General features: G+C 37.7%; 1 protein-coding gene and 1 long non-coding RNA gene across 2 annotated transcripts in view; both read right to left on the reverse strand.

The window, feature by feature from the left end:
- The window catches only part of LOC113546640 (cyclic nucleotide-gated cation channel beta-1), a 34,838-nt gene extending 26,170 nt beyond the window's left edge, over nucleotides 1-8,668 (reverse strand). Inside the window, 10 exon segments of the mRNA XM_053235286.1 lie at nucleotides 929-956; nucleotides 1,589-1,664; nucleotides 1,780-1,837; nucleotides 3,427-3,539; nucleotides 4,465-4,555; nucleotides 4,647-4,671; nucleotides 6,273-6,378; nucleotides 7,513-7,538; nucleotides 7,647-7,752; nucleotides 8,664-8,668. Of these exon segments, the coding sequence (XP_053091261.1) occupies nucleotides 929-956; nucleotides 1,589-1,664; nucleotides 1,780-1,837; nucleotides 3,427-3,539; nucleotides 4,465-4,555; nucleotides 4,647-4,671; nucleotides 6,273-6,378; nucleotides 7,513-7,538; nucleotides 7,647-7,752; nucleotides 8,664-8,668 (634 nt within the window).
- A 64-nt stretch (nucleotides 8,669-8,732) lies between these two features.
- LOC128318595 (uncharacterized) lies at nucleotides 8,733-11,185 on the reverse strand. Its single transcript, XR_008302005.1, has 3 exons — nucleotides 9,302-11,185; nucleotides 8,984-9,008; nucleotides 8,733-8,886 (listed from the first exon to the last, which is right to left on the reverse strand). It is a non-coding gene; the product is annotated as an uncharacterized LOC128318595 (long non-coding RNA).
- Nucleotides 11,186-13,893: the final 2,708 nt, after the last annotated feature.

The following is a 13,893-nucleotide window of genomic DNA, read 5'->3' on the forward strand; positions in this document are numbered from 1 at the left end:
CAACAGGTTCTTTTAACAAGGATTGAACTTAATGATCACTGTGTTATAAACAAAAACCTGACCAACTTGTCACTGGCAGACACAGGGGGTGGGCAGAGGGGGCAATTGCCCCCCCCAAACCCCCTTCCCCAACCTAACAACCCCCCCCCAATGTTCCCATGGTCAAAAAAAATGCACTGAAAGTGCCCTCTAGGGTGCCCCTATGGTAGATAAAATGCTATAAAGTGCCCTATAGGCTGTCCTTACAGTAGGGAAAAAAACATGATGAAGTGCCCCAATGGCAGCACTTCAAATGGAAAAAATGTGATGAAATGCTATCTTGGGTGCCCTTCCAGTGGAGAGTATGTGATGCACTGCCCTATATGGTTCCACTAAATGTGAAGAAACATGATGAATTGCCCTAACTGGTGCCTTTCTAGTGGAGAAAATACCCCTTAGGTGCTCCTCTGTATGAGGAAATGTGCCCTTTAGGGTAGTAGAAAAAAATACAAGTTAATGCCCTCCAGGAGCCCCTGTTTTTTTCCCCACTATGTGTAGGAGGTGCCCTTTAAGTAAATATGTGTGTGTGTGTGTGTGTGTGTGTCTGTGAGCTCTGGGACAGCATCAGCCTCCTTCTTAGTTTTCTTCTCTCTTTAAGAGGCCGTCTGGAGCCTCTCCCCCTGAAACAAGAGAAGATGAACTGTTTGGCGTGACGCTGGCCCAGAGGACCCACCCACACACACTCCTGACTCCGCCTTCACAACAGTGAGGCCTCTCCCTCTTACTGTCTGCTTTCTTCCTGTTGTTTACCCTGATTGGTAAAGGTTTAGATAGGTTTAGATAGGTTTTGTTGTTATGTATGCAGTGTTCTTCATATGAGGAACTGAAATCATGTCATATGTAACGTGCGAGTGAAGAGGTTGGGGAAATCAGAAAAGATGATACATACCGTGTTGCGCAACCTTTTCTGCCACCCCCTGAGAAAATAGAAAAGAAATATAAGCAAGGTAAAAAGCAGTGGTTAAATTGTTTGAACGACGTTAAAAGGATGCTTCAGGCAAAATTGAAGTGTACTCAATTTGCCCCTTACCAAATGTAGTTTGTTTTATAGGGGCTTTCACACTTGCTGTTTTTTTTCCCCAGAAAAGTGTACCTTTCGCTCTTAAAAGAAAAGTGTCTCATGTGAGCACACAATGTTCTCTTACCACTGTACTCTCTAGATTATTAATTTATTCTCAGATGTCTAGATTATTCTACCCTCCATGATTAGTTCATTTTTAATGCATGTAGGACATGAGGTTTTATTTATGCTGACATTTGTGTTATTTATGCTGACATTTGTGTTATTTATGCTGACATTTGCAGTTTCAGGGCACAACATGGTGAAACACACTTTTTAAGATGTGATCACAAACTGTGAATGCCTTGTGATCAGATGTTTTTTCTATAAAGAATATGCTTCCTTGTAGCACCAGTGCAAAACAAAGGACACAAATTTCTAGCCACAGAAATGTTTTGGGTGATCAGCTGCATTTACAGTTAAGTGGAAAACCGTGTAACAACTTTTGGCTGAACTATTCCTTTAAAGGAATGCTGGTGTCTGACTCACCCCATAATCCTCCTTGCTCCTTATAACAGGCTGGGGCAAGGCCAGGCCGAGACCGTGAACAATCCACCCCATCATGCTGGGAGTGATAAAAACACACAAACTGAGGCATCACCACACCGAACACATATACTACAGAGACAGAAAAGCTCAGCTAGTTACAGATTCCTAGTGTCATGTGGCTTTTAACTTACTTGACTTTTGTGTCAACCTCTGTCAGGCTGGTTACTGATTCAGGAGGAGGTGAGAACACTGTGACGAAAGAGAAATGCAAAGGTGACCTTTAATTTAACAGCCATAATCATATCAAATGCTAATACACACAAACTACAGTTGGTTAAAAAAATTCTACAAATTAAATAGTTTTATTTTAACCACAACTCTATTTATTTTTCTATAACAACAGCTCTGACAATAGTGCAACTGCACATCACGGGTTTATATGAATGCACACATTCTAATACGTTATCGTTTCTATAGTAACAACCCATTCGCTTGTACGATGGACGGTCAACAATAATCTAAGTCCGATAATAAAACTAATTTAAAAAGTGCTTTTATTTAACAAATTAAAATGTCTGATCGTGAAATGGTGTTTTCTATAAGGAGATGTTTATTTAACATTTATGGAAGGAGTCTCCAGTGTCAGTGCTTTGTAACAGCCAGTAAGTTTTCCACTACATCCGTCAAGGTCAATCGGTAGTACAAGGTCAATAGGTCAATACTTCAAATGTAACTTAGCATAACACTGACATGTCCATGTTCCAGGATAACAACTAAGGTGCATAGGACCATATCTGTGTATGAAACTCAATTTCATAGAAAACTTTCAGAAGTATTTAAAACAGCAAGAGAAATTTCAAAAAAGGTCACATAAACTTTAGCTGAATTACGACCTCTCAGTGGAAGAGAGAGAATTAACAGGAACTCACTCTCTCGATACTGGTGGAATCCTTACTGACTGGATTAGTGTTGTTAGGAATGCAAGTCTTAAAGTATTACGAAAGAAATGACACACACAACTATTTTTTACTTTTTGTCCAGGAAGTTTTTGGATACCATTCGAAACAGTCCAAGAGAACCTACATATGTAAATTATATCCAAACACCTCACCATAATATGTAAAGCAGGGATGCAGGAAGGCTTTTACATTAGGGGTGCTGGAATTTTAAGCAGCAAACACGTGACGTGCTCTGTGCAATTATCCGCTATGTCTTTGGTAATTTTGGCTCGATGGGAATCTTCGGATATATCGGCTAAAAACCGTATATTCTCATTACGATTGTGATTTGCATAGGCAGATACCTGGTACTGTACCAAGCTGACTGCAAATCAACCACGAATGTCAAATGTAATAGGTTTAATATATATATATATATATATATATATATATATATATATATATATATAAAACATAGTTTGTTTATTATTTATTTATTTATTTATTTATTAAGTGTGCATTTGTTTATTTATTAATTGTGCAACACAGATAGGGATATAATCCCTAAAACAGCTTTGGAGCCTTTTAGTGAATCATTTATCAACAGTTTTTATGAAGGAGACTGGTGCAGATCCTCTAATTGACCAATTCAGTGCAGTGAACCCAGAGTACTTACGTATAGAGACATATGTGCCATTTCTCTGAGTTCTCATTTTCTAGAATATTGATTTTACAAAACAAGAGGATTGGGGAATATTTACATCTACAACATATCTGCTACATGATCTCCAAAAAAATCACAAAGATCTTCATGTCTTTTTCCATTTGTTTTGGGAACTCGACTGACCTTCAGCTGTGTAAGATCTGCATATCCTAGTCCATATTACTGTGGATTAGTACCTTTATCTGAGCAGCGTGATGATCTTTGGGAGCCATTTGCTTGGTGGTCTGGTGGGCGGGGCATGTGGTACGGCAGTGCGTTCTGGAAACCAGTCTTTATCCACTGCACCATTCTGATAAAGACAGAAAGTTGGAAAAAGTTCAAGATGCTTGGGATTAGGGTAATGAAGATGAACGGTGAAGTCACTAACCCATAGTCATACTTCAGTTGGTTTTCGTTATCTTTCATGTCCACTCAGCTTTTAAAGCTTTTGCTGTTCTTAAAGGCTTTCCTATGAAGACAATCTTTGTGATAGATCAAGGAACTTCTCTACCGCTTGGTTGCCACATAAAGATGAAGGAACGTGTAGAAGATGGATTGATAGGCGAGTTCTTGATGCAAGAAAGAGTAATCGTGAGATACTATAAATTATAAACTCAGTGTTTAAGGCTTAAAAATGTCTGAGAGCCAAAGCAGTTGAACATTCTTCTATATTCTTCACTTAAAAGCATGTAAATGGACAACAGAAAAGTGGCCCTATCTTTGGGAGATCACTAGTTCGTTTCCCGATGACCCGTGGCTGTGCTCTCTGGGTGCGAGGGATGGCATACTCTCTCTCTCCTGTCAATCACAGTGACACTAGCCAATCATGTGCATCTGTGAGCTCATGTATGAGGAAGATGGCAGATAGCACTTTCCTCCAAGTGTGTTATGAGTTTGAAAAGATGCAGATGGCTGGGTTCACGTGTCTTGTGGAAGCTCATGTTAAACTTCACCCTCCTCGTTTGGTAGCTGTCGTATGATATGGGAGAGCTAGCTGATGGGTGAGAATTAGCAGGCTATGAAGACTCTTTTATGCTCATCCTAGGACTCATTTCAACTAACATCATTTCAAATCATGTAGTCAAATTGGCCTTTTCTCTATATAACTGTTCATTGTAATGATCACAATCCACTATTCCATGGCATCCAGAAGGGTTGAAAAATGCGAGATACTTCATGTCTAAAAATGAAGTGTTTTAAATCAGGTTTCAGCTTTCTATAAGTGTGTGGCTCACCCGGGAGGGAACTGAGAAGAATGCTGCACTTCAGACACCTCGTCCTCCGAGACCATCTCCACCACTGGAACATTAGGAAGAGGCTCTGCATCTGATGACATGATGAACAGTCAGTGAGCTGCTTCTAATGTAAACTCTACCATCTCATCAGAATTACAGTGAACGGCTGTACACACACCCACCTGGAAGTTCTTCAATATCGTAAACCTGGAATTAGACAAATAAGAGGAAACGTGGTGAAAGCAGATAGAACTCTTGATAGAAGTTAGATTACTAGCTTGAAAACTAAGTTATTATTATTATTATTATTATTATTATTATTATTAGTGGTGGGCAGTAACTACGTACATGTAATTTTTTTACTGTACTTAAGTACTTTTTCCACTGACACGCCACACACCGCACTTTGCACTTTGTATTGTTACTACACACAACATACTACATATCTTGTACTTCAGTTTTGCACATCCTTTACATATATTTCATATTTATTATTTCTTACTTTTTCTTCTTCATTTCAGATTTTTAAATTTTAACCTTAATTTAGTATTTAATGCACAGTCTAAAGAGAAGTAGGCCAGGTTTCCATTTCACTGCAAGTTATATACTTTATATAATTGTGTATGTGACAAATAAAAATCTTGAATCTTGAAGAATCTTTATTAAGTATTTAAATTTTTATGCTTTTTCTCCACTTAGTTTCAAAGAACACTTCCTATTTTTACTCTATTACTTATTATTCTAAAGTAGGAGAAAACTGGACTTGCTACAATATCTGAATTCGACACACTTTTAAAGTGAAGCAAACCAATTATAGTGCAGCACACCTTTTAATTAGCTGGGTAATCTCACTATAAGCCATCTGTATCATACTACTAGGGCATCAAAGGCGGAAAAATTCCTGGCTGCTCAAATGAAGCAGTGGTAGTGCAACACTCCTGGCCTTAGATATGTTTGAAATATTGGAAGAGAAGAATGACTGCTTTATTTTCAAATGCGTGCGGTGTCTCCCTGGAGTACAGAGAATCTAATCTGAGGAAACGGTTTCTGCCATGAGTAATAAATATAAATGTTTGCCAATTTTTCAAAACTCTTGTTTCAAAAGTCTTGTTTTGATCTGCAGTCAGAGTAGGCTCGAGAAACAGATAATCAGAACAATATAACTAAAATAACGCTTTTACTTTTGACACGTAAGTACAGTTAAAAGCTTTTATACTTTAACTCAAGTACAAATGCAAATAGAAAACTTCTACTTTTACTCAAATACCATGTTACCAAAGGAATCTCTACCTTCATTTAAGTATAGGATTTGTGTACTCTCTCAAAACTAAATTATTATCTAGTTTATACTTTTACCGAGTTGTACTTTATCAGTACATTATAAAGTGTTTGCACTGTAAACTGAAAAGTTCAGATACAGCACGTAGCTGTACTTACACATGGCTCTGTCTGAATGCAGAATGCCGAAGAGCTAACTGGCTTATAAACTGATAAAATGTGAGCCATCTTTATTGGCTTAAGCCTCATGATTTAAGAATCCTTTGTATTTAACATCACGATTTTGTAGAATTTCCTGATGGACCTTTAAACCTAATCTAACATTCTTGATTTCACTTATTAAATAAACGTTTTAATTTTGAAAACAGATATCATCCTGCACCTGCTATTAAAATACCTATCATGTTGTGAGTCATTTTAATTCATTTAAAATGAATCATTTTACATGATCAATTTCAGTATTATGTATGAAATTCACTTTTTTTAGTTTAGAGAGTATGTATTTAAATGAAAGTTAATGGTAAAAACACCTCTGTATCTTCTTCTTCAGGTTTCTCACTCTTCTCTGCGTATTTGGTCTCTGGCTGCGGTACGACCTTCCCAATTCCCCCTGAGATCCAGCCAATGACTCCTGATCTGTTGGAGGTTTTGCATAGTTGATTATTTTCCTATATTGGCATGTCCCATAGTGTTTTATTCCTCTTGTAGCACAGCATTTGCCAATCATGTTTGTACAAATGTCTATTAATAAATGGCATGTCATACTTTTTATCTATTTGTAGTTATATTTAAAGTTGTGGAACATCCACAAAAAAAGTTTCTCTTATGACTTATGTTATAACAGCTATAAACTGTTGTTCCCTTTTTTTTCTCTTCCTTTAAGTTAATAAGACATAAAAATGCAGCTGTTGCTGCTGACATTGGAGACTCCTTCCATAAATGTTAAATAAACATCTTCTACTTACAGTAAACTTAACCATATCAACAATAGCACACATTTTTTTTTATGTTGTAGTATCCACCATAAAAATCCTTGCTACTATAGAAATGATAAGATATTAGAACAAGCACATTAATGTAAACCTTTGATTTGCCTTGCAGCTGGAACCACTGTCAGAGCTGCTGTAATAGAAAATTAATCAACACCAATCAGAATTAAGAATTCAACAGCATGGAGGTACACTCTATAGCCAAAACTATGTGGACACCTGATCACAGCCATATGTGCTTGTTGAACATCTCATTCCAGATTTATTCCCCTTTTGCTGTTATAATAAGCTCCACTCTTCTGGGAAGGCTTTCCACTAGATTCTGGAGCGTGGCTGTGGGGATTTGTGATCATTCAGCTACAATAAGCAATCGTGAGGTCAGGCGCTGATGTTGGTGAGGAGGTCTGGGGTTCAGTCGGTGTTCCAGTTCATCCCAAAGGTGTTCAGTGGGGTTGAGGTCAGGGCTCTGTGCAGGACACTCGAGTACTTTCACTCCAACCTTCACACACCATGTCTTCATGGAGCTTGCTTTGTGCACAGGGGCATTGTCATGCTGGAACAGGTTTGGGCCTCTAGTTCCAGTGAAGGGAAACTGTAATGCTACAAGCATACAAAGACAATTTTGTGCTTCTACTTTGTGGTAACAGTTTGGGGAAGTATCACATATGGGTGTGATGGTCAGGTGTCCACCTACTTTTGGCCAATTAGTGTATAATAGCATATAATTAATAATGCAGTCTATGCGATTTTTCCTACAAAATATAAAACAAGTTAATCATACCTGTCTGAATCCTCATCTTGAGGTGACTGTAAGAGGAACACAAATGAACAGGTAGTTATGAAGCTGTTTATGAAATTCCTCTGGTTATATTTTTTTTGCTAGCTAGGGGCAGTGGTTCACAGTGAAGGGAAGACCTTGGCCTCGGAGATGTTGGCTCTGTGGAGGTTCGGGCTTCCGGTAGGCTGTGGCAGGGCACTCACGAAACTATTAGACAGCCAGTTCAGCACGCCACTCTGAACACTACAGATTCACAGAGATTTTTTACACCAATCACTGAAATTCAGTGTTCAGTTACAGACTGGGTGTGTTACCTTTAGGGTGCAAATAGTACAGAAAACATATACTTCAGTAAAAATATGGTTATTGTGTCAAAATTTTACTCTAGTCAACAGCCACAAACAGGGGTGGACAAAGTACTAAAAAATTATACTTTTAAGGGAAAGTATAGATAATGTGTCATAATGTTACTCAGTTAAAAGTGGAAGTATTCAAACAAAAATGTACTGAAATGACAGTTAAATGTTGCATGAAATGTACTCAAGTATTAAACAGTAAAAAGTAAATATACAGAAATTAAGTTAACATCATGTTTTCATGTGAAAATTAGTTATCGTTTAATTGTTTTAAAGCAACTTCTGCTATATTTAACATTAGCTAAAATTTGACTGGCTGCCTAGCCAACTACATTAGCTACTGAAATCAATGCTAGACTAACCGGGTATTAGAAAAGAAAACAGGCTAACTTAAATAAAGATAGCCAGTTAATGTTAGCAGATTAAAGATTAGCATTTTTTAAAATTAGATGGAGTTCATGCTAGATGGAGTTACAATGGTGGTAAAGGAGAGACCTCATTTTATATGAGTCTTTGTTTACTCCAATATATTGAAACATTTAGTGAGGATAGAGCCAGAGGCGCTCATCTTCAAGTTCCACAGTGCAGTCTGATGAAATTATTGGATGCTAAACTGAAAAGATTGAGATTTGTAGCAAGTACTTTGAAGGTAAATAACTTTAAATAACAATTTAAGGAGTAAAAAGCATGTTTTTTTCTTGGAAATGTATAGTAACAAATTACACATTCTCAAGTATTTTCCATCACTGGCCACGAAATATATCTCAAGAATCTTAACATTTGACCTCAATGTATTACTTCATGGCCACACCTTATTAAAAAAATAACCACCATGTCACCTGAGAAATCCGAATAAATTGGGGAAAAAATAGGAGTCATGATATTTGAGAGTTAACAGCGTGGGGTTTCTTAAAGGAAATGTATAATTACAAGCACTTTCCACCTCTGGTTACTTGCCTGCCCTGGGACGTTTCTGATGCTTGATCATCATCCCTGATTGATTTGACTGACTTCAGCTTTCCTGTCAGCAGTTCAGTAGGAAACAGTAATGAGCTTCAACCACAAAAAACATTGAATTTTTCTTTTAATATTGGAATGGAAATTGAGCAGGCCTGCACCTCTGTTTCCTGGAACTTTTCCAGTCTAGTGATCGAGAGCAGGACAGAAAAATGAGAGAAATAATGAAGTCATACGGATGTTCTCATCCTGGTACAAACTATCACAGAAAAGGAGGAACTGTGTGTGAAATCATCCTGTACCATGTTCCTGATGTTATGATGCTGTTCACAGGAGAGAAGGGTGTATTTATGGGTTTGGGAACACTGTGTGTGGTTTTGGGAGAAATGTACGTATGTAGGGAGGGAGCTGCGAGAGCAATGTGTGTGTGTGTGTGTGTGTGGGAGAGAGAGAGAGAGAGAGAGAAAGAGAGAGCTTACTGTAGTACTCTGCTCCTGCTCCCTCACATGATCCGGACCAGTCAGGGCCTGTGGCACCACCTTCACCATATAGTTAAACATTCTAGCATAAAGACAAGCTGTATTTACACACTCATACGCTCCACTCCACACACACACACACACACTTCAAGATAGAGAAAAAAAGAGAGGCTGGTGAGGTAACGACTGTTTATAGTTGCAGTAATGTAAGTGATAACAGGAACTCACTTGTTTTGCAGATGTAACTATAAATGGATAAAAAGTATGCATTGTTCTTTATTAAATAAGACATTGTTATTGTTCTTCTGGTATAAGAGGAAAATTCCACTGCTCTCAATCTGTACATGCATATTGTACTAATGATGGCTTGGCATTAAATTCTTTTTTCTTATAAACTTCGGGTTTTGTTGTTATGGGGACGTGGTAAATTCATGACATCATCTAATGGTGTATATAACAATAGAGTATAACTCACTACCCTACTGCTGATCAGATACAGGGAAAGCCCCTATGAAGCCCTCATCCATCTCCACATCCTGATATACTATGTGGCTCGTCTCCAGGAAAAATTCACAAGAAGGCAGAAATAGAATGACGTCAAGCTTCCTCATGTCCGTCCGCAAACAAAAGAAAAAAGGCTCGGTTCGGGCTACGGGCAGAACAATGAGGCCAGTGAGAAGAGCACGGACAGGATGTGGGAAAATAATTCAGTCAACATCTGAGTTCTGGGTTTGAGATCTCACACACAGGCTGAGAAAAATGTTCTCACACACACACGTTCTTCCCAGAATTTCTCACAAATACTGCCAGAAACTGCACCTCCCTCACTGTGGAATGGCAGCTGAATGTCTTGGGTGTAACTCAGAGCAAATCTTAGGACACTTTTTGTTGTGAATATGGCTGTAAATATCTCATGTAAAGCAGCAAATCAGGTACCACACCTTGTATGCACATACAGATTTTCAAACTTAGGCTTATTATATAGTAACTACCTGAAAAAACAGTGCAATATGGTGAAGCTAAATCAAATTACTGTGGTGTTTAGGATTAAAAATGGGATTGGGAAACAAACATGCTAGTGAATTTATCAATTTAATCAATTTTTACCAACTTTCTTTCTTTGGCTATTCAGTCATCTGTTTCTACAGACTCCAAAATGAACACTTCCATTTTCTCCAGTCTAGTCCCATGGCATATTTGTGGGTCCTTAAATGCTATTTGTAATTTAATTTCTGCAATCACTAACACTCCAGAATGAAAAAATAAAAGAAAAACCACCTGCTGTAGATGAATAGGCTCTCCATCTTATTGTTGCCCTTGGAGGTCACTAATGCAAAATTACACTATTTATCTAAATAGAGACAGAGCGTTGTTCATATATATAAAGCAAAATCTGCCTTAACACATGTCTGACAACGTACTGACACATTTGATCAGGGTTCCTGAGGTTGGTGGGTTTATAAAGAGCGTTTTCAGAAGCCTCCTGGGATTTAGAAATATGAGAATAAAAAAGAAAAGAAGAGTAAAACAATGGCTGTTCTTACCTGATTCCAAAGCAGGGCGTTGCATTCCAGCTGGGATTGTGATTAAGCCCAGAACACACTCCAGAGATTTGTGTGTGGATTAGGATTGATGCAAGACAGGCGTAATGTGATTACAGGCTGAAGGACAGCAACACAATATGCTGCTAATGTTGGGCATAAAATGCCATGTAATAACACATCCATCACACACAGAGGAAGGTCTGAATCCGATCTGGCCTTGTTAGAGAGAAGTGTTGCAGTGTCGTTCTAAAATCATAATACAGGTGTAGGTTCTGAAAAAAATGAAAAGGAAAAAAAAATAATCCCAAAATAGGTGTTATTATTACAGTCTGGATTGCACTTTGATTTTAATTTCATTTAATATCTAGTAATTAACTAATTAATGTTAAAAATGTAATTTTTTTATTTAAAAAATAAATTTACAAATTAAATTAAATTAAAATTGCAGTAAAATCCAGACAGCAGTAATAAAAATTTGTGCAGCATTTTGGAATTCTTTCTTTTTCTTTAATTCTTTTTTTTTTCTTCATTTATATTTTTCATTTTTGGGATCTTTGTTGAGGAAATGTATTGTTAAGTAATGTATTTTTTTAATAGTCATTTTTAAATATTGTTAAAATTCAGAGTTTTTTAGGTTTTGTTTTATGTGTTGTTTTTGTTAGATTCCTATTAGATTTTCATAAATATTTTTATTATTTGTATACTTTAGTTTAATTGGTATTTTGTTTTGTTAGTTTTATAATAAATTTTTAATTCTTGAGACAGATTCAAAGTTGTTGTGCCACACTTGTGCGTCGGCGTAACTAGCTTTCCATGAACTAGCGTTCCATTGTCCAGCAAGAACTTACCTTAAGCAAATGCTCTGTTTAAAGACCATATATTGGCTTTTTTACATTTTATTTCAATTTTAGCATATGATATTATCTTTTAAGGGTGGCATAGTGGCAGAACAGGTCAAGTTGAGTTTCTGGTTTGATCCTGAGCTGACAGGGTTTCCTCTGGGTTCTTCAGTTTCTTCCCATCTCCCAAAAACGTAGCAGTAGGTGGACCGGCTATAATGACCCCTAGGTGTGACTGCATATATGTCTATGATGGACCAGTGTCTCATGTATGGTGTATTCACACCTCAGGCTCAGTGTTCTTGGGATAGGCTCCAGATCCACCGCAACTCTAACATTTGTTAGAGATGAATGAATATTATCTTTTATTTTTTTTATAGTTTTAGTTTTGCTTAACTATACTCCCAGAAAAAAAAAAGTTAACTTTAATTAACCATTAAATGTCCATTGTAAAACCTTACAGCAGAGAGGGATGCCAATAAATCCCAGCCGAATCCCTTAAAATGAAGCTGAAGAAAATGCCTTGTGTTGATTCTTTGACTTTTGAATGTGAGCAGTTCTGAGTGTGGAAGCGGGCATTATCACCAGCTTGGTGTGTCTCTGCGTCAGTGGTCCTTCGGCCGGATTGTGTGAGTTGAGCAGCTGAAAGGCAGGAGATCCTATAATGAGATAATGAAAGGATTAGCTTGGCCTGAGAAGGCCTACATCATTGGGCTGAAATTCCTCTTATGCGCAGATCCTGGAACAGTTGCTCATGCTTAGATCCTGATTTCACACATACACAAAAGTATACGCGACATGGTGCGATACGGCCTTCGCATGTGATTGGACGAGGACGAGGAGAAATACGATCTGATCCAATAGAGAAGGGCTGACTGAGGTGGGTGTCAGGGCATCGTCAACTTATTAAATGAGGAGTTTAAGTCACTATATATATATTGCAAGTATGGCACGCTGTCATTAATCCCAGATAATTTTGCTGACTAGGTCAATAATGAGTAGTCCACTTGGACAGCTGCATGGAGGATTAAATGTGGTTCCAGTAGAAAACACACTAACAACACTAAAAATGATCTGTGCAGACACTTATCCATCTATTTATCCATCAGTCCATCCATGTGTTTGTTTTTGCATGTAAGTGATCCAGACTTGTATACATTATATGGCCACAAGTATGTGAACACCTGAACAATCACACCCATATGTACTTGTTGAACATCCCACTCCAGATTTATTCCCCCTTTGAAGTTATAATAAGCTCCACTCTTCTGTGAAGGCTTTCCACTAGATTTTGGAGCGTGGCTGTGGGGATTTGTGATCATTCAGCTACAAGAGCATTAGTGAGATCAGGCACTGATGTCTGTGTTCCAGTTCATCCCAAAGGTGTTCAGTGGGGTTGAGGTCAGGGCTCTGTGCAGGACACTCGAGTTCTTTCACTCCAACCTTCACACACCATGTCTTCATGGAGCTCGCTTCGTGCACAGGGGCATTGTCATGCTGGAACAGGTTTGGGCCTCTTAGTTCCAGTGAAGGGAAACTGTAATGCCAAGATGTACATGATTTTTGAGTCCGTGAGGTCTGGACTTATTCATGCCCACTCTTTTTCTTTCAGTTTTATACAATGGAACTTAGCGAGATGTTCTTCATATAATAATAATAATAATACAAATGTATATAAAAGTATAGAATGTGAAATATACATTTACTAAAAAGCATAGTCTATAATGTACTAATGCATTTGCCAAAGCACACAAACAGTTGGAACTGGTTTTTTTTTTGTTTTTTTTTTGGTGAAACATGTTTTTATTGTGTGCAAGCTTATAATAATTGTCATCTTATAAGAGGCTACCTGTGTTGGAAAAAAAAAAGCAATACATGCCCTGCATGATCGACTTAGTTCACTAATAATACAAAAATGTATGCAAATGTAAATCAAACAACAAATTACAAGAAGAAAAACGGGAATAAAAACTACACATTCCACATTCATAAGATACACAGTACAAAAATGACACAGGTTTAAAACAAATGGTTCAAGGCACTGATAGAGAGAGAGAGAGAGAGAGAGAGAGAGAGAGAGAGACAAGGGCAAAAAAGGGATCGGATTTCTTTTTTTTCTGCTGAAGTCGCACAGTAAAAACACAGAGCTTGATAGCGAGCCGTAATCGCAGCAGTAGCTAATGGACATGAAGCCAAGATTCTCATAAAC

The sequence above is a fragment of the Pangasianodon hypophthalmus genome, chromosome 7 (assembly GCF_027358585.1).
Source record: "Pangasianodon hypophthalmus isolate fPanHyp1 chromosome 7, fPanHyp1.pri, whole genome shotgun sequence".
Taxonomy (NCBI): Eukaryota; Metazoa; Chordata; class Actinopteri; order Siluriformes; family Pangasiidae; genus Pangasianodon; species Pangasianodon hypophthalmus.